The 18,651-nt window shown below is 45.6% G+C and overlaps 1 protein-coding gene across 1 annotated transcript; it reads left to right on the top strand.

Annotated features, from left to right (window-relative positions):
- Positions 1-16,906: 16,906 nt before the first annotated feature.
- Positions 16,907-18,043, top strand: HTR1D (5-hydroxytryptamine receptor 1D). The gene has a single exon (XM_010207835.2). It carries the CDS (start codon positions 16,907-16,909, stop codon positions 18,041-18,043), a length of 1,137 nt encoding a protein of 378 aa, XP_010206137.1.
- Positions 18,044-18,651: the final 608 nt, after the last annotated feature.

Raw genomic sequence — 18,651 nt, forward strand, 5'->3', positions numbered from 1 at the left:
GATGTTACATGCAATCAATGAAATATTATGTAAAATGCAAAATCTTATCACCCTGATTATAATAGCACACAATATGGGTATTAACAACATATTAAAGTCTACCTTTGTAACCACTCTCACGGTCATCAAGTTTTAAGCAGCTTTTCCCTTTCAGCTATTCACACAAATCACCACAATCCCTTTCTCTGTATGGAGAGGTCCTCACCATCCATCATCTGTGTGGCATGAGGCTACTCAAAAGAGCTTAAAACCAGTTATTTGCACTTTGTTTCGTGATATTTGGAGTCACAGCTCTAAAAATAATGGTGAGGAAGTTTTAAAGCTCTAATAATACAAAAGGACACATCAGGTTGTTGAAGGTGCTGAGGCAAGTGATCACTCTCACTTAATTGGTGGTGGGATGCAGGTTTCCCACCTGAAGAAGAGCAGGCTTTACCTGAGAACCCTTCCTGAGATAGGGAAGGCTGAGAGTGGTCCCTTGCATTGGGAAATTCACACTAAAAGGTGAGTCTTTGGAGCATCCTGAAGGACTAGAGGGGATTTTACACTCCAGGGTCAGAGCAGCAAGGAGGTCTTGCTGTTTGCTACAGGCAGTCACACAGCTTGTCACCAATGATGAGCAGGATGCTTGTGCAGGATGTGAGGATCAGCTGTTTCTCCTAACACTTTCATAAGCAAAAGATCAACAACAGCAGCAACAACAAAAGGCTTTAAGTGCTTACAGCTATGTTTTGGAAGATGAGCAGCTGCTCATCACAGAGTACCTTGTTTATCTTCCTGTTTTCCTTGTCCCTAACACATTGCTTTGTTAAAATACTTGCATCATCACTCCCAAGCACATGTAGTTCACAGAGTTTCTAAACAGCTGAGTTTATTTTCTGGGTGTGGGCTTGGGACAAAGCTTAGACTTGAAAATGCCAGTTTATAACCAAAGAAATCCAGCACATACAAAACTGAGCTGGATGTGTCTGAGGGAAGAGGATTCAGTCAGACCCAGAATGAATCAAAGTCAACCAAATGACTTAGTTCTTTGAAAGGTGAATACTTGGAAAAACCCATCAAGGTCTATCAACAAAACTCCTGAGACTGTACTGAGGAATCAGCACACCTGGAAACCTCTCTGAAATGCCTCTGCACTAATGCAACCAGCATAGGGACCAGAGAGGTGGAATCAGTAGTGTGTGTGCGGTTACAGATCATGGTGGTCAGTTTTAAGGGTTCCTCTTGCACTCATCTTCTGCCTGCACCTGAAGAAGACCTGAAGAATTCCCCCCATTTGTCATGGATATCTCTGATCCATAGTAGTAGAGCCTGTAGAAGGAAGTCATGGTGTTAAAGGAAAACAGGATAGTGAAGGAGTGCAGCTCCCAAAGTCTACACTGCATGAAGAGTTGAGTAGAAGGAGATGCTGGGCTGTCCCAAGTGTGAAATGAGCCATTGCACAAGTGACCCCAGTGCTGCTGTGGGACCCACCATGGGCTTTACCCATTCCTTGCCCTCCAGAGTCTGCAAACATGACTTCAAAGTGACTGGATCTGCCTAAGCTACAAAATGCCTGTCTGCTCCTACACTGTGAGACAGATGATCCTCTCTCACTGGGTGCAAAGCATTCAATGCCACTGAAGGTAACATACCACAGTCTGACTTTATCTGGTCATCTGGGCTGTGATAAAGCTGGATCTCACATCAAAGATATCTCCTCTTGCATACAAACATGCTGGTAGGCAGAGGGGATAAATTAAAGCAGTGAAGCAGCTTGTAAATCAACCAGCTATGGGAGCTCCCCCAGCCTCTTCCAGAGAGTGAGTCAGAGCACATGGGCTCAAGACAGGCATCTCCAGAGAACACAGCAAGTGCACACTAACATGTTCTACTCAGGAAAATTCACTCCAGTACTTTGGATGTATGCCACCCAGCTTGGGCTGAAAAACCCTCCAAACCAGGAGAAAAACAGGCTGTTTGTTTGCATAGGCTTTAAAGGAGCAGAAGGCTTTGATCTCATCAACTGCTTCAAGTGCCTTGAAAACTTTTCAGTCCTGTAAAACCATTGATGTGCCAGAATTTGCCTGCTTGGGCTGTTAGAAGAATAGGAATTATGATCTCCATGTTTCTAAATACCAAATGTTTCTGCACTGAGGGGAGGATGGAGCACTGGGAGAGGAGCTGAGGGAACTTGTGTAGTCTCCCTTCTTGAAAACATTCAATGTCCAAGGCCCTCAGCAACCTGCTTTAGTTCCAAAGTCAGTTAAAGTTCAAAGCTGGCCCTGCATTAGGGAGGTTGGTTACACCAGGTGACCCCCCAGAAATCCCTTCCAGCCTATGTTGTTCTGTAATTCTGCCATTCATAAACAAATAGCAGAGAAAATGATCATGAACTGGTCCTTCAAGTTTGAACTGAAGTCCCAGGGGGCTGCACTGGGAGGAATACAAGGCTGTGGTGGACAGTGCTGTGTATGCTTGGCTTTTCCCTGGTAACTCTTCCCAAAAGCACTGCTGTCATTCATTGCTCTTATGCCAGAGCCCTCTCAGAGAGCATCATCACTTGAAGCTCTGTGCATCTGCCTCCTCGTGAAGTTTAGCACATTTGACAAAACTTTGGCTGCACTTCTCCCACTGAGGAAAAAAACACAGTTTAAAACTGGTTTTTTCCTGGCATAGAGAGGAGTGATTAAAATGTGACACTTCTGTAAACTGGTCACTGTATAATTAGAAGCTGAAGGTCAGTGTGTTCTTAATGTAACAGATGCAGCCATCTCCATCCTTCCATTTAACAGTGGGAAAAGGGTCTGCACAACTACAGGGGAAAAAGAAAGGGGTTCCCAGGAATACTCAGTGGGTTGGACGTGACACAACTTCCCCTGCACTAAAGCAATACAAATTCCCTGCCCAGTGAGGCTGCTGCAGTGAGACCTCCCACCTGCAGCACGAGCTGTACCTCACACTTGTCTTCACACAATTGCACTGACTAGATCAAGCTGTGGCCCTTGGACCCCCCATGACTGTTGAGGGACTGTGGTATTGCACTTATGAAGAGTCATTATTCATGACCTAGGACCTAGAGTAGGTGACACCATTTAGATGATGAAGCTCTCCTATGTAAACATCCATGGGGCAGCCACAGCAAGCAGGGACCACCTCTGGAGGTCTGGTTTGGATGATCCTTCTGTTGAACACAGCCTGTTACATCTGACTCTGACTTGCCTACACTGCCCAGGGTGCTGTGGCACCTGGACCTGCCAGATGACTAGCATTAAATTGTTCCTGGAATTAGAGCCATGGGAAGCAATCACAGCTGTGCCTTCTTTTCATTTGCTTCCCCATCAAGCTCACAGCCTGATGGTTTCAGAGTGAGATGCTCTGAAGTTTGACATTTAACTTGAGCTGATCATCCCTTTTTTACCCTCTGTCAGCAGAAAGCATGGGCTTGTTGCAGGAACATGTTTGCACTGCATGGGGAATATTCACACCCTGTTGGCAGCAGAGTGAATCAGAGAGAGTTTTGTAGGAGTGAGGCTCTGATGCAGCCTAGGGATTGAGAGCATCTGCAGAAGAATGATATGCTGAATGCTACTGTCCCAAAACAATTCAGATGTAAAAGTTCTTTTTCCTATCATCTGCTCACAGAGGAAAGCCCATGAAATGGATGAAACCTTCCTGGATTGTCACTGCAAAGTCAGGCAGAGAAAATGTCCTGATGGAAGACATCATTTTGATAGAGGTTTATCACATAACTACAGAATTCTGTGGAGAACTTGTGTCTCACACCTCCTAAAGCAGGTGGAATTAATCTCATATGCAGTTGTGATTGCCAGAGGGACAGGTGAACCTCATCCTCCTGAGGGTCACTCAGCTGACTGCTTTTAATGTCTGAGTAACCCCCCTCAGATACTTTTGTTTCTGCTGACAATAAAGACTATCTTAGACTGAGCCAACCTGCTCTTGGATGCTTGTGGTGAGACCTTTTCTTGCATTGCCTCTCAGGGTTACTTTCAGGGATGGGATAAGGACCATCTGCACCAAAAGCAGGAGCTTCTGTGGCTGGATTTGCTTGGGCACTTGACTGCAGTTAGCTAGGACACTGAGGAGAGACCAGGTACTTCCAGCTGATGATTCAGGTCTCTGATGTACCCTCCCAGGGAGGCAGCTGTGTTGCCATGCACGTTCCTCTCAGCAGTTTCCATGCTGTGTAAGTCAGTGGCAGCTCAGCAAGGGCTGAGCTCCCTCCACCACTTGTCAGGCAAATGACTTTTGGTTTTTGGGAAGCAGCTTTGAACCCTCCTGCCAGCAAGAAAAAAATCCCCTAGGAAAGGGGAAAATAGGATACTGAAAGTGGCTCATTCTGGCCTTGGAGAGTTAGGAGCAGGTTCAATTGAAGGTTGTGCTGCATGTGTGGCCATGGGGGTGGTCTGTGGCTGTGAGGAGAGACTCTGCCATGGCCCAGCAGCTCCCAGAGAGAAAGAACATTCTGGAAGTGCTCTGACAGAGAAGTTATCACACAATGCTTGGCTACCTCCTTCTCTCAGTGAAAGATGGCATGATGGTGACATCACTGGAACATGCATTAGAGAGAAGGTCTTCAATGGGTAAAAGAGATTAACTTTTGCTCTTTCAGCTGTGCATTTCTCTTAACACTCTGCCTTGAACTAATCAATTCTCCCTTTTTCTATTCTCCTTAAACAGTGTTGTCCAGCTTCAGAGTCCACCTGAGCTTGTTACATCTTGTTTTTCTGGACTTTTTTTAAAAGAGGAAAGCATTTCTATCCCAGAAGAAATCATTACTATAGATGCCCTGTCCCAGCAGAACAGTTTCTCACCCCCACCCCCATTTTCAAAGGGTGATCTATGGGCAAGACAACGAAGTAGTAATTGTGCTTTTGTCTTTTCCAGCTCTGGTATGGATCTTCAATACAAAAACCTGAGTTCTTTCCTCTCCTGGAGGAGTTGTTTTAATGTAAATACCCTACTGAGGAGCTGTGGGACAAGTAGGTTTATTCTTAAGGCAAATTAATCAGTATCTGCTTCTTTATTTGACATTTAAATGTTATTTTAATGCTTAGCTCTTTTTTGTTTGCATGCTTAAAGGTTTCTGAGGTATTTTAATCCAATGCTATGAAAATGAACAATGTCTTTAACTGTTGAGCAAAGTATTTATCTACTCTAGCTGTCTGCTAGACTTTTAAAAGAGGTAAATTGCTAAATTCATTAGGCACTAATGTTCCATTGTGAGCTGCCTCAGTGTGGCTGAGGATGCTTCTCAGCAAAGAATTGGATCAGGCCCAGGGGAGACAGCTAAAATACTTTAATGATGCTAGATACTGGAGCAATTATTTTGAAAGCATGGAATTTAAATGCAATATTAAAGTGAAAGCAGCTCCATGGTTATAAAAAGGGAGAGCATCCCAGTTCTCATGAGTGGAGCTGTAACGAGGGACGTTGGTGGCAGAATGTACAGGATGGATCGAAGTAAAAGGGCAGCAAAAGGGACACCAAAGAATCTATATCCTCTTGCTTCCTCAGGCAAAGGACCTGATGACACATGGAAGCAGAGAAGGAAGCTTTGGTTGGGCTCTAAGCTATAGTCCTTTTCAAGATTGAGAATAAAGCTTTGTAAAGCCAAAATACACCTTCTGCAGAGAAGCAGTGCCTGAAGAACTCTCCATATGCCAGCATCAAACTGTGAGGTTTGGAATGTGACAAAAACATGGAATTCAGGGGAAAATGACTCATGGAAGAAAAGTAAGTACTGAGAGTTTCTTCTTTCTTGTTGTTTTAGGAATGTCTGGGTCTTGAATTTGGTTTCCAGTGTTAAAAATGAAGTGACACCAATACCCCAAAGAGCAGAGGGAATTCCTGAACCAAAAGGGAAGGTACCTCACTGCATGGATCTGCTTTCCTTAGCCAAAGTAACTGCTTTATTTTACAAGAAGCCAGTTCATTTTGTTGCCTCAAAAAGCCCAGAATGGTGAATTACAAGGGAAAACCTCAAGGAAGGACACAGCTGGACAGAGAAGAAACAGATGTAAATCAGCAATAGGCAAAATGAGGCTGAAGATAATGGGAGTCTGATGTATTAGTGTTCTGACCATAGCTCAACACTGAGCAAAAACCAGTTTGAGCTTCTGGTAGTTGAGAGGATGAATTCAATCCTCCTGTTTTTCTCTAGTTTAGGTTTGGCAAGATTTACAGAGGGGGAAAAAAAAATCATTCTCTCTGTTCACATAAGCAAAGGATCTGACTGTGATGCATCCACAGGGAGCCACACTGCTCATGAGGAAGGGGAATGTTTTTACTTGGCCATCATCCAGGCTGTAGCCATTTTAATGTCATTTCCCTTCTCCTGGGGAGGATGAATTCAAGCAGTGGTTTCTGTGCTGTTCAGAATTCACTGGATCTACCTGCTGACCCTTCTGTCTGCTGGTTGATGTGACCACAACAGCTTCCAGCTCTTGGAGAACTTCAAGTGGGGCAGCAAATCATTCCAGTCTCAGAGATTTGTCTCAACTTGTGGGAGGGGTGCTGGTGTCCAGTATAACACATCAGCCAAATCAGAAACAGAGTGGTTTGTGCATGTGTACAGTGCTCCAGAGCTCTTTATTACTGGTTGCCACCCCTCCTGTAAGTTCAAACAAGCAAAACCACTCCTGTAGTGTCATGGTTTTGCCCCAGCAAGGAAGAAAGAACCACAAGCAGTTAATCTCTTAGTCTTCCCCATCCTGCTGACAGAAGTACCAAGGGCCTTTGGAACTCACAGAATCTTAAGGGCTGGAAGGGAGCTGGAAAGATCATCCAGTCCAACCCCCCTGCCCAGAGCAGGACAGGGAGGTCTTACCACTATTTGTCCAGGGCAAAACAGATAAGACTGCTTGACTCGGGGAAGAAAATGAACCTTAATTTAATCTGTCACCAACCAAAAACATAACAAGCCCAAACAGCAGCACTACAGAGTAGGATAATGATGAAGATGGGCTCAGTTTGAAAAGGAAATGAGGAATCAGACAGGTGAGAGTCAAATAAATGGATGCAAGGAAGAAACTCACCAAGAGCTGTGTGTGAAGCTCAGATCTCAGGATATGCCTCAGCACTAAGTTGTTGCAAATGTACCTGAGCTACGCTGATGTACAGCTACAACTGCTCCAACACAGGCAGAGCATCACCACCACACTTCTTGTGACTCTGTCAACCTTGCCAACGCGGCTATATTTTTTCCCTAGTGTTAAAGCAAAAAAGCAGACTTGTTTCAAAGGCTCCTTTATGTGTAGATCTGCCTTTCCTACTGATGCATACTCTCCTGTCTCTGGGCATGTGCATAAATTCTCTCTGTGCATAAATTCTCTCTGTGCACCTGCCCCACTGTGATGTTTTTCTCTAAGCAGGACATTCAACACAGGATATTAAACACAACGCTGATTTTGACCTTCTAAAGCATGAGTGAAATGAGTTATGATGAGGTGAGAGTGTCTGGATGGTCAGAGGGAGAAGGAAAATGTGTTTTTAATGGGTTTTTTAAAAGTTTTTTAAAACTGAAGACCAGTTTGCACACCAAGATTGTCTCTGGATTTCCAAGTCAGCTTAAGGAAAGCCACCAAACATTTCCTCCTTCCTGAAAAATACCTGATGTCTATGAAACCCTGGCATGGGAGAACAGGGGCTTTACAGCACGGGCTTTTTTGCTGTGCTAAGAGGAACTTGCCCTCTGCCTGTGGCATGTGAGGTCCCTGCTCCTGCTGGGTGACTGCCAGGACAGCAGGAGCTGCTGGCCACAGACCTCAGGCCAGTTTGCAACCTCTGCTGCAAAGCTCTGCAAGATTCCCTGAAGTATCTCTTGCCCCGAGGGTGGATTTTATTCCCCAGTTGAAGACACAAAAACTCCAACCTCTTTGCTTGCATACTGTAGCACACCAAACACATTTCCACCCACCAAACCCCCACGTTGTTTGGAAGGAAAATAAACAGAGAAGCCTCTTGTCTGGACTTTCGAAGAAAAAGCTGTTGTAGGTGCACTCGCCTCAGTCTGTCTCTAGGAAATTCTGGAGGCTCAAAAGATTCCCACGTGTCTTCTCCCAGCCTGGAATTGAAGTGATGCTGCAGGGATCTGATGACTTATTTATTTATTTAGTGTGTAAGATCTTCAGTTATGCTGCAGTTAGAAAAGCCCCATCTCCCCCTCATTCTTAAGTGAGGCTGTAGCTTGCACAATACCCAGACTCTTAGGGTTTAAAACCATTTCTAAGTCCTAAATTGCAATGGAAAAGAGATGAAACGCTGCTGCTCTGGGAGCAGGCAGCTTGTTGAAGCTGGGACAAAACCCTCTAAAATATTTGGAGAGGGCATGACATTTCTTCTGAGCCTGCCCTCAGGGGAGATGCAGCAGCCTGGGACTCCCAGACCTTTGGAGTGTTAACGGGTTTCAACCCATCCCACCAAGACACAGGAGGGAGAGGCAGCGCCTGGCTCTCAGCAGCAGTAGGTGTTAAAAACACATGAAATTATCTCTTTTTTGAAAACAATCCAAGATGTAAATTAGCTGCCAGAGGGAAATGGAGACAGCTGCTTGGCAATGGCTAATTTAAAACCTATTTAAGGCCAAACGATACTGCAAAGGGGCTACGAATGTAGCATTGCTCTTTCCAGACCTCAGCACTATTGGAATTGCGTTTAAATAAACGTTTTGTCCATCAGGAACAAGACGAACGAATGAAGGCAGGTTTTATTTCTCGGCAGGGACTAAAAACAGTTAAAAAGCACTAACCGCGTTTCTCAGGTGGAATTAATGCTGGGGGGTCTCAGGTTTGGGGGTCTGCAGTGCCAGAGGAGCTACGAGCCCTGGCTGGGGGGCAGGCAGGTGCCAGCATCCCCTGCAGCAGCCTGGTGAAGCTCTCAACCCGCTCCTGCCCTTGGCCGTGGCTGCTGCCTTCCAGGGCATCCCCGTTCTCTCGCTGAGTTCTCAGAGCAGCCGAATCGCGCCGGCGGCTGCGGCTCCGCAACCCGCCAGAGCGATGCTTCGCGGCCCCGCGGGCGAGACCCAGGGCCGGCTGCCAAGAGTGCCCCGGCGCGGGGCTTGCGAACGCACCCGCAGCCCCCCGGGGCAGAGCAGCCCCCCGGGGCAGAGCAGCCCTGCGGGGAGCCCCTCGCTGCGCCGGCCCGCCGGGCAGAGCCGCGGAGCGGAGCGGGGCGGGCCGGGGGCGGTGCGGGCGAGCCCCGGCGGGGCGGCCGGTGCGGAGCGCGGGCGGGGCCGCAGCCGCGGGAGCGGGACGCGGACGCAGGTGAGTGCGGGCGGCGGGACGGCGCGGGGCCGTGCGGAGAGGTGCGGGGCCACGACTCCGCGCCGACGGGGCGGGCTCCCGGTGCCGCTTGGCCCGGCCGGCCGGGGGTCACCCCCGAAGCCCCGGTTGAAGTCGGTTCCGCGGCCGGTGCGCGGCCCCGCCGGGGGCAAGGGGAGCTCGGGGCCGCCCCGCCGGAGCCCCGCACGACGGCCGCGACTGAGCCGTGTCCCGGCGGCCCCAGGGACAAGCCGCGGCTGCCCCGAGCCCCGGCAGCGGAGGCTGGTGCCGGCGGAGGTCGGGGGCTGCGGCGGCATCGGCCCGGGTCGGGGCAGGCAAAGCTCCCTTGGCATCGCTCTGCGGGGCCGGGCGGCGCCGGGAACGGGCGCTGGAGGGAGAGTTTGTCGTGAAGGAGCCTTTGCTGTTACCGGCTGTTTAGTTTGGAATGGATATTGCAGGTACATTTCTCAGGCATAGGGTGATAAATGAAAGAACCGCCTTAAAAGTGTGATTTTCTGTCGATTGCCCTGGGGGGAGCTTCGGGTGGCAGCAGCTCTGAGATTTTTATGTTATGGTTGTCTCGGCATTACCCTGCTCCATCCTGGTCTGTATACCACAAGTGACTCAGCTGCCAGGCTTCCTCCTCACTCCTCTTGCAGGTGTGATGGTGACCAAATGTCACCTCCATTTAGGTGCTAGCACAAAGCCAGGAGTCTCCTGGAGTCCTCACTCTTCCATGTTTATGTACCAGCTTGAAGTCAAGGCAAGGGCAAAGCTCACTGCTTTCTCACTTGGAGCCAATGGACCACTTACCTCACATGTTGCAACAAATGATGAGTGTGAACCACTTTGGGGATGAGTTTTGGTGCTACAGCAAAGAGCAGGAGCCAGCCAAGGCCAAGGACTGATAACATTGCCCTGCAATCCTGAGATGGTCCAGATTTGTCCAGGATACTATGGGCAGCAATGCATGAGACTTAAACAAAGGGCCCAAGGAGAATAATGTTTCCCCAGAAAGACAGTCTCAGTTGTGAGCCCAATGTAAGCCTGAAGAAAGAAGCTTCCTTCACAAAACCAAGTGGGAGGGGAAATCCTTTCCCAGTAATTGTAACTGTTGTCAATGGAGTATTAAACAGATTATTCCAGGGTGCAATGTCTGGAATCTGTGAGGTTTCTCAAGATGAATTTGCTTTTGTTTTTCATGTTCTCCTCAAAGTTAAGGTGGCCTCATAACAAAGGAGACAGGCTGTACATCATGCATGCTTCTCAAATGTTACATTGTAACACATCTCAATCGAGTCAATCTCTTTTCATCTTGCCTGTAACATTTATTTTGCTTTTCCCATTTACCCACAGATCTGATAGTTCCAGAGTCACCTCCTCACCAATCACACTCATTCATTTCTCCTGAAGTCACAGACTGTTGTGTCTCCATTGCAGCTCTTGGTCACTCCCTGTATCCCACTTTTGATGGGCTGGGAGGAGGTAAAAACCTGAGCACGTGCAATGGAGACGTGTGTGAATCCATGGCAGGGAGTAAGGGAATGAAAAAATAATCAGAGCTTCTCTGTGGTGTGAACAAGGCATCTTCCTTAGAAATCTGGAAAGTATATTTCTTAAATTGAGACAAGGGAGGGTCCTGGCTACTTTCAGTGTCTAACACAGTAAGGGCAGGGCATTGTCCTCACCTAAATGCAGAACAAAAAGCAGTGCAAAGATCACTCTGCTGGCAGGTGCACTGCAAGGCAATGCAGTTGGAGCTGTTTGCCTAGCTAGAGCCATCCCATGTGCAGCTCTGAGGGCAACCATCCTGATATGAAAAGTTAGCATTAAAAAGTCACTGGGTTTTTTTTCCCCTCTGCCTTTTGATTACAGATTCCTTTCTGTCCCTTGGTGATGCACTGAGAGAGGGATGTAAAGAGAGACATGCTTCAGCACGAACACAAATTATGATGCAACCTCCACAATACTCAGAGTTACAGTCTGTCAAGGGAACATTTTGGTACAGCGTTCCTCCCTGCTGCAGCCATGGGGAGTTCTTTCCTCCTGTTGATGCTCTGGAGGCTGGGGACTTTGGTGCCCCAGTGACACCCAGTGACAGTTGTTATAAACAATTGTATCTTTTCCCCCTCAGCCAGTGCTGCAAGGCAATAAAAATCACCTTAATTCCTCTGCCCATGTGGAGCACTGTGGTACTGAGCCAATTCCTGATCTGACCTGCACTGTGATGTTCTGCAAAGCTTGTACTGTCTGGGGGTTTTGTTCATTTTGATTTGAACAGGTTTACATTGGATTGCAGTCCAAAAAGATCCTTATGTTTTGCACCATTTCACAGAGGGAAGGCTGCTCTCATCCATTTTGCTTCCCCAGTGCTGAATTAATTATTGGAAGTCTCATTCCAGAAAGCTTGTTTGACCTGCCCTCAAAGACTTTTTTTTGTGATGGAGATGTCACAGTGTCCCCAAGCAATAATTGGAGAGTTTCACTACCTTCACCATCTGCAAGCTTTTCCTGATGGCTCAGTCTTTGCTGCTGCAGTTAACTCACTCTCCTTCCAGTGATTAGTCACAGCCACGGGGAACAGACTATTCCTTCCTTACAATGCCACTTACTATATGTCACTGAATGATAATGGGAGGGGAAATGTGAGAAAGAAAAAGTTTATTAGAGCTTTTACATTGTGTTTGTTTGTCATCAGAGATTTTAGAGCTGAGGGACTACAGGTGGTACCTGAGCTTTGTGCTGCCCCCCTGCACCCTCCAAGGAATTACTGGTAACATAGTGTAGAGGATGTTTTGGCAGTGTAGTATTTCCCAGCACCACTGCCCACTAAATTCCAACCTTTGGTAAATAATATTGAGTTGTAAGGTGTGACAGCAGTTGCAACCTGGTAGTTAGCAATGAGTTGGATAGCTAATACATGTTGGCTGTGTATAAAGGCAAGAGAGAGAAAAACATCAATACTTTCTTGATAGCTGAGCAGAAAGAGAAGGTGGGGAGAAGGGAGAAAGGTGTTAAACAGTGTCAGTATTTACTTGCCATTTAAAATGGGAAATGGTTTGTGTACCATTTGTCATAAAGTACCATTCTGTATATCAAAGAAACAAACAGGCATACCTGATCTGAAATAGTCACAGTAATCCTAGCACTAGAGGTTGGCTCGTGCTGCATAATCCATGAACATAGTGCAGTGCATACTTCTCTGGAAACACAAACTCTTTTGTACCAGCTCCCCTTACAGTCAACAAAGAGAGATGCTCAGCATTAATGGGCTCAGCTGCCTGTCAGGGATGGCCAGCTCTGAGTGAGTTTTAGATGTCTAAATGGACTGGAATGAGTCTCACCTTAGCTTTGTTGTTTTGTGATGCATCACTGAAGGTCAGGAATGTTGAAAACAGCACTCATATTACTGACTTTATAACTCGTGGCAAACAGAACTGATGCATCACTATAGACCCAATGGAATAAAGCAAAGGATTTGTTTTTCTAATAAAAAGCTTAGAAAAGTACAGTTAATTGTATTATGGTTAATACAATATGTGTTGTTAAATAACAATTAACCCTTACTGATGGTATTTGAGAGCTGGAATTGCCCATGTTGGTATCCAGAAGTACTGATGGAGGCATCTCAGAGGAAAGGCAAGTTAGGAGGGTGCAAACTAGCTGTGACTGCAGTGTTAGAGCTCTGTTTCTTGAACCGTGTTCCAGCATTAAAGAAACCTGACTGGTGTTGATGTGAACTACACCTGACATCTGCAAAGCATCTGGCATAATCAGAACAACCAGTCTAGCCAGTAACACAGTGGCCTTGCTGCTCCCTAAACATGTGAGAAATTCAGGTGCAAACTCATGCTCTTAATTGATTCAGCTCAGAGTCAAGAATTTCTAATCATTTATTCTCCTAACACAGGTATGTGCAAAAAGCAGGAGGCAGGATCCTGTGTGGAATGTCAGGGTGGATCCAGTAAGGGAAAACTCCTTCCCAGATGCACAGAGGTGTGAGTAGAGCTGGGAGTGTGTACAGATGCTCATGCCTATGTGGGTCAGTGCCTCCAGGTGTGTGCCTGTGTATGTGTCTGGCATGAAGGTGGGAGGAATTCCCTGTCACACTGTGCTGAGAGGCACCCACTGAGCAGTGACCAAGCGAGAGCCTGGGCTGTGACAGGACCCCTCAGAGCACACAGCCCTGCTTAGAGGCTGGGGAAGAGGGAGAGGAGACTGACTGAGCAGTACCTGTTTCCTCATGCCACTGAATCTTGCCAGATTGATTCTGTCTTATTTATAGCATTTGCAAAATGTTAGGTATCTCAGTCTCATCCAAAGCTTGGAAACTCATTAGGACTGTGGTTACCTCTGCAGCATATGCAGTCCTTTATCCTGGTGTGCATAAACCCACTCATGTTCTGTTTTACCAGTGTTTTTCTGTTACACAGACTATACCTTTCCTGTGGATCTTATTCTGCAGTGCAGTACACTATGGCATTGCCTTGTTTTCCTTCTAGAAGCTGCATCCTGCTTTGATTCTTTCCAGGATATCAAGACATCAGTGGGGCAGGAAACAGCCAATACACTCTGACTACAGGAGAAGTCCCTGACTTGGAGCATTCTGGCAAAAATCTGGTTCTTTTCCTTTGGTGATGATGTCACAAGAAAACATTTAGTTGTAGAAAATCCAGCTCAGTATCTATTGAGGTATTGTTTGATTTCAGTAAGACTTTCCCCCAGTCTCAGGCTGTGCTGTTGGCTGCCACATTGAAGAGTAATCATTTGTTTGAACTCTAGATTAGTTCATTTGACTGAAAATATCATGTTTCACATCAGGTTTTTTTTCATCCCACAGTGATTGGCAGCTGCTGGAAGCAATGGGACTCCTAATAGACTTGGTGAAATGCAGGTGGGTGGGTGATGTACACTTCATTTTATTTCACATTGTTGAAATTGTTCTAACACTGATCAGTGGCTGATACTTGCAGTATATGGGAAAGGCTCAATATTGGTTTTCTCTTTAACTGAAACCAAAATTGGAGTTGGCTTTAATTTTTAAGCAATACAGTCATTGTCTTTAATATTGCTAATCATTCTGTCTGGTGTTTTTTGGTTTAGGTTTTCTCCTGAGTGGGATGTGTGATCAGCCCAGTGTTCAGGTAAAGAGATTTGTTAGACTCTAAAAGTGACAGCTCTGAAGTGAGCCATCACTGAGTTAAAGGGACAGTAAAGGCATGGTGAAAAAAAGCCCCAGAGGCAATAGTGGAAATATCTCATAGGGAAGATAGACTGACTTTAGCATCCCTGTTCACTGAAGTGAATTTGGAGGATGGTTACAAGTGGAACTTTTATTTCTGTCCAAAGTGAACACCAACAAATCATCACTATCAGACAATACTGGCATCAAGAGTTTGATGCAACTCAGGATCCAAAGTGCAATAGTATCAGGGAGGTGTTCAGCCTCTACTCAAAACTCCCTTTACACCAACTGCAAAACAGCTGCTGTGATACCAATTTCCAATGAGATCTGGGCAACTGATGATCTAAAAGTTTGATGCCTGTACCTGCCCAGTTGGCAGAGATGATAGTGAAGTGTACATATACACTTATATAATGTGTACATATACACTTATATAATGTGTACTTACTGTAACACATGGTGTGCATGGTGTTTAGGGGAACAGCCAGAATGGCTTCTGTAAAGGTAAGTTCTGTCTCACAAATCTGTTGAAGTAATTAAGAAAAGCTGATGAGTATATGGATGGAGTGAAGCCCAACTGATATAATTATGTGGACTCTCAAGAGACTCTGGAAAGTACATGAATAGTGGGGTGATGACATCTGCTGCTGAAACAAAGCTCTTCAGACAAGGACTGACTGTGCAGAGTTGCAAAGAACCTTGGTTACAAATGGAAGAAGAAATACAATGCAGCTAGATGCAAATAGTGAGCATACAGGGGAAAAAATGCTCATGTTACCACTCATGGCTTTGGAATGACATTAACTGGGCCTATTCCATGGATATGTCAAGTCAGTACTATGTAACAATTAAAACAGCAAAGGGCAACTCAGGAATCATTAGGAAAGGAATTGAGAAGGAAACAGAAAATACCACTGTGCTGCAGGATGAATCTGTGGTGGATCCACATTCTTATCTTCAAATATTTGTGTAAGTTGAAGATCTGCTCAGTGTCACAAAAAAGGTCTCTGGAGGTTAGCCTTCCTGGGAAAAAACCTCCAAGTGTCAAATATGAGACTCTTTTAGGTCTCCTTATTGGGAAAATACACCTCAAAAAGTGTCTCTGAAAAGAAGTTTGACTCAGAGAAGTTTGAGGTTTATAAAAACATCAAGCACATAAAACCAAAAAGTGTTGTTTTTTATGTTAGGATCCAGGAGCTCAAGAGACATTGTTTGACATCAAAGTGTTGTTTCATGTAGAATATATGATGCTCTTGCTCCACAGATTCCTCCCAGGGTGCCTCTCAGCTCTCTGTCAGATGGCATGAAACTGCACCAGTTATGAGAGCCATTTCTCCTTGATGGCTGGGAGGAGGCTGTCCTGGTGATTACCTTCTTGAAGAAGTGTGGTGTTCTCTCTTTTTTTAACCCTGACAGCAAGCTTCAAAGCCATTCCTGAGCCATATTCAGGTTCTCTTTCCAGAGAGCTTGAGCTGGCATAATGTGATATTCTGGTACTAGTAGATGCCTCTGAGGTAAGGTCACAAGGAAATCTATCTTAGGATGTTTTCCTGAGGTGTCTAAAGATTTCATGTTAAATTAAATGAATCTAAAGAACAGTATGGAAAGCCTGTAGACTGTATACTGTGATATCTCAACTTCCACAACTCTTGTATGACCATTCTGGACTAAAACAAATACTTTCTTTTTCCAGGTCCCCTCAACCAGTCCATTCTTCCTTTTTGAGGGAATCACCACAAGACATCACAACCATTCACCATATGCATCATCAGGAACATGCTGAGAGCTTCATCACCAACACATTGAATTCTGGTACCCAACACCTGACTGAGTGTTGAAGGGAAATGTGGATGGTCTAGAGGAACAAATGCAAACAGGGCTCTGCACTTTTCCAAAAGAGGTCTTGACTTACAAATCTGGCAGAAGTTATGGTTACAGAAGGAATGCAGACAATATTGGTTTATATCTTGGGTGCTCTAAAGTGTCCCTTATAAAAACATGTGACATTCAGCAGAGGAAGGGAAAATACTCTTGAGGATAGCTTTGTCCCAAGCACAGAGGCATCAATTCCATGCCCAGGTGTTTCTTTTTTGGCTGCTCACTCTCCAGTATTGATTTATGCAGCTGTGCAGATTAGTTGAGAAAGGAGGTGTGAATACAAGATAATAGTGATTTAGATGAAAATGAAAACCACCTAAATGGCCAGCACTTACAGGACTGCTTGGATCATATCAGGGTCATGACCAGATGAGTCTGATTTAACAGTGCTGACACTGATGTAATGTGATGGAAGATCTGGCTTAGGGGAGTTCATCTACTCTATAAGCTGAAGTTTTCAACAAGTTAGTAGTTCTTTACTGTTGGACTCCAGCATGAAGAGTTCTGTGTCAGAAAAAAACTGTCTTTCTGCATTGTCCCAGAAAGATCACACTGGAAAGTGAAAGTGAAATCAGAGCAGAGGATGACTCAGTTTAACCATTCAGCAGAGCTCTCTGCCCAGAGCTCAGCAAATAAGTCATTAAATTTCACCGAGACACCGCTGGCCTTGGATGAAAGGACACTGCTGGGGCTGAAGATTTCACTGTCAGTCCTTCTGTCTGTTATAACTTTGGCAACAATCCTTGCAAACATTTTTGTTGTTATCACAATCTTCCTGACCCGAAAGCTCCACACACCTGCCAATTACCTCATTGGCTCCTTGGCACTGACCGATCTTTTAGTGTCCGTCCTAGTCATGCCCATCAGCATTGCATATACTGTCACCCACACGTGGGCCTTTGGCCAAGTGCTGTGTGATATCTGGCTGTCATCAGACATCACGTGCTGCACAGCCTCAATCCTGCACCTGTGTGTTATTGCACTGGACAGATACTGGGCTATCACAGATGCTCTGGAATATGCCAAACGCCGGACAGCTGGCCGAGCAGCGCTCATGATTGCAGTGGTCTGGATGATATCTATCAGTATTTCTGTGCCCCCCTTTTTCTGGAGGCAAGTGAAAGCTCATGAAGAGATTGCAAAGTGTACTGTGAACACAGATCAAATTTCCTACACAATTTATTCCACCTGTGGAGCTTTCTACATCCCCACTGTTCTCCTCCTGATATTGTATGGTAGAATTTATGTAGCAGCTCGATCCAGGATCCTGAAGCCACCCTCTTTATATGGGAAACGTTTCACTACTGCACAGCTGATCACTGGCTCTGCTGGCTCTTCCCTGTGTTCCATTAATGCCAGCCTTCATGAAGGGCATTCCCATTCAGGTGGATCCCCAATATTTATCAATCACGTTAAAATAAAACTTGCAGACAGTGTCCTGGAAAGGAAAAAAATTTCTGCTGCAAGAGAAAGGAAAGCCACTAAAACTTTAGGCATTATTCTGGGTGCTTTCATTTTCTGCTGGCTGCCTTTTTTTGTCATGTCCTTAGTGCTGCCCATCTGCCAAGATGCTTGTTGGTTTCATCCCATCCTAATGGACTTTTTTACATGGTTAGGTTATCTAAACTCATTGATCAATCCAGTCATTTACACAGCTTTTAATGAAGAATTTAAGCAGGCTTTCCAAAAACTAATACACTTCAAAAAGTGTTCATCTTGAGCCTCTCCTGTTGTGTTACTGATGCTTGTGTGATCCTGCAGCCTACCTGGAAACCTTCTGTGCTTTTATTCCTAAGTGGTAATTGCCACATCTGCTGCTCCCCTGTGCTGTGCATGAAACTGGAACCTCCTTTCCAAGCTGGTCTTTTCTTGTCTGGAATTCTGTATCCTGTAACAGAAGTTGTCAGTGATCATTTCTATATACAAGATCAACACCTGAAGTCAGCTTTGTAACAAGGGAAGGAGTGTGAACCAGAGAGCCGAGTCTGCACAATGAGATGACACATATGGTCCTGCCGTGCCTCTGTGACCTGATGGAAGGAGAATGTGTGCACCTTTGCAGCATGTCAGTATTGCTGCTGTGTATTATTGACAATTTCTGTATGCTAAGGCAGTTTCTAGAGAAGAGGCTCAGATGTCTGCATTTCCTGTGGCATGTACTTGAAATGGATGAAAGCTGTTAACTTTTTCAGCCCAGCACAGAAGGCACAGTGCACATGGGAGCTCTGTGGGTATTTCACAAATAGCTGCATTTCAAGGGGAACTGTAGAAAGCAGAATCTTGAGCTGAAATCATTTTTCACACATACCATGAATAGAATAGCCAGGC

The sequence above is a fragment of the Colius striatus genome, chromosome 24 (assembly GCF_028858725.1).
Source record: "Colius striatus isolate bColStr4 chromosome 24, bColStr4.1.hap1, whole genome shotgun sequence".
NCBI lineage: Eukaryota > Metazoa > Chordata > Aves > Coliiformes > Coliidae > Colius > Colius striatus.

Bases quoted from the DNA above. Each gene is read 5' to 3' on its own strand.
- HTR1D (XM_010207835.2), top strand. From the start codon at position 16,907: ATGACTCAGTTTAACCATTCAGCAGAGCTCTCTGCCCAGAGCTCAGCA.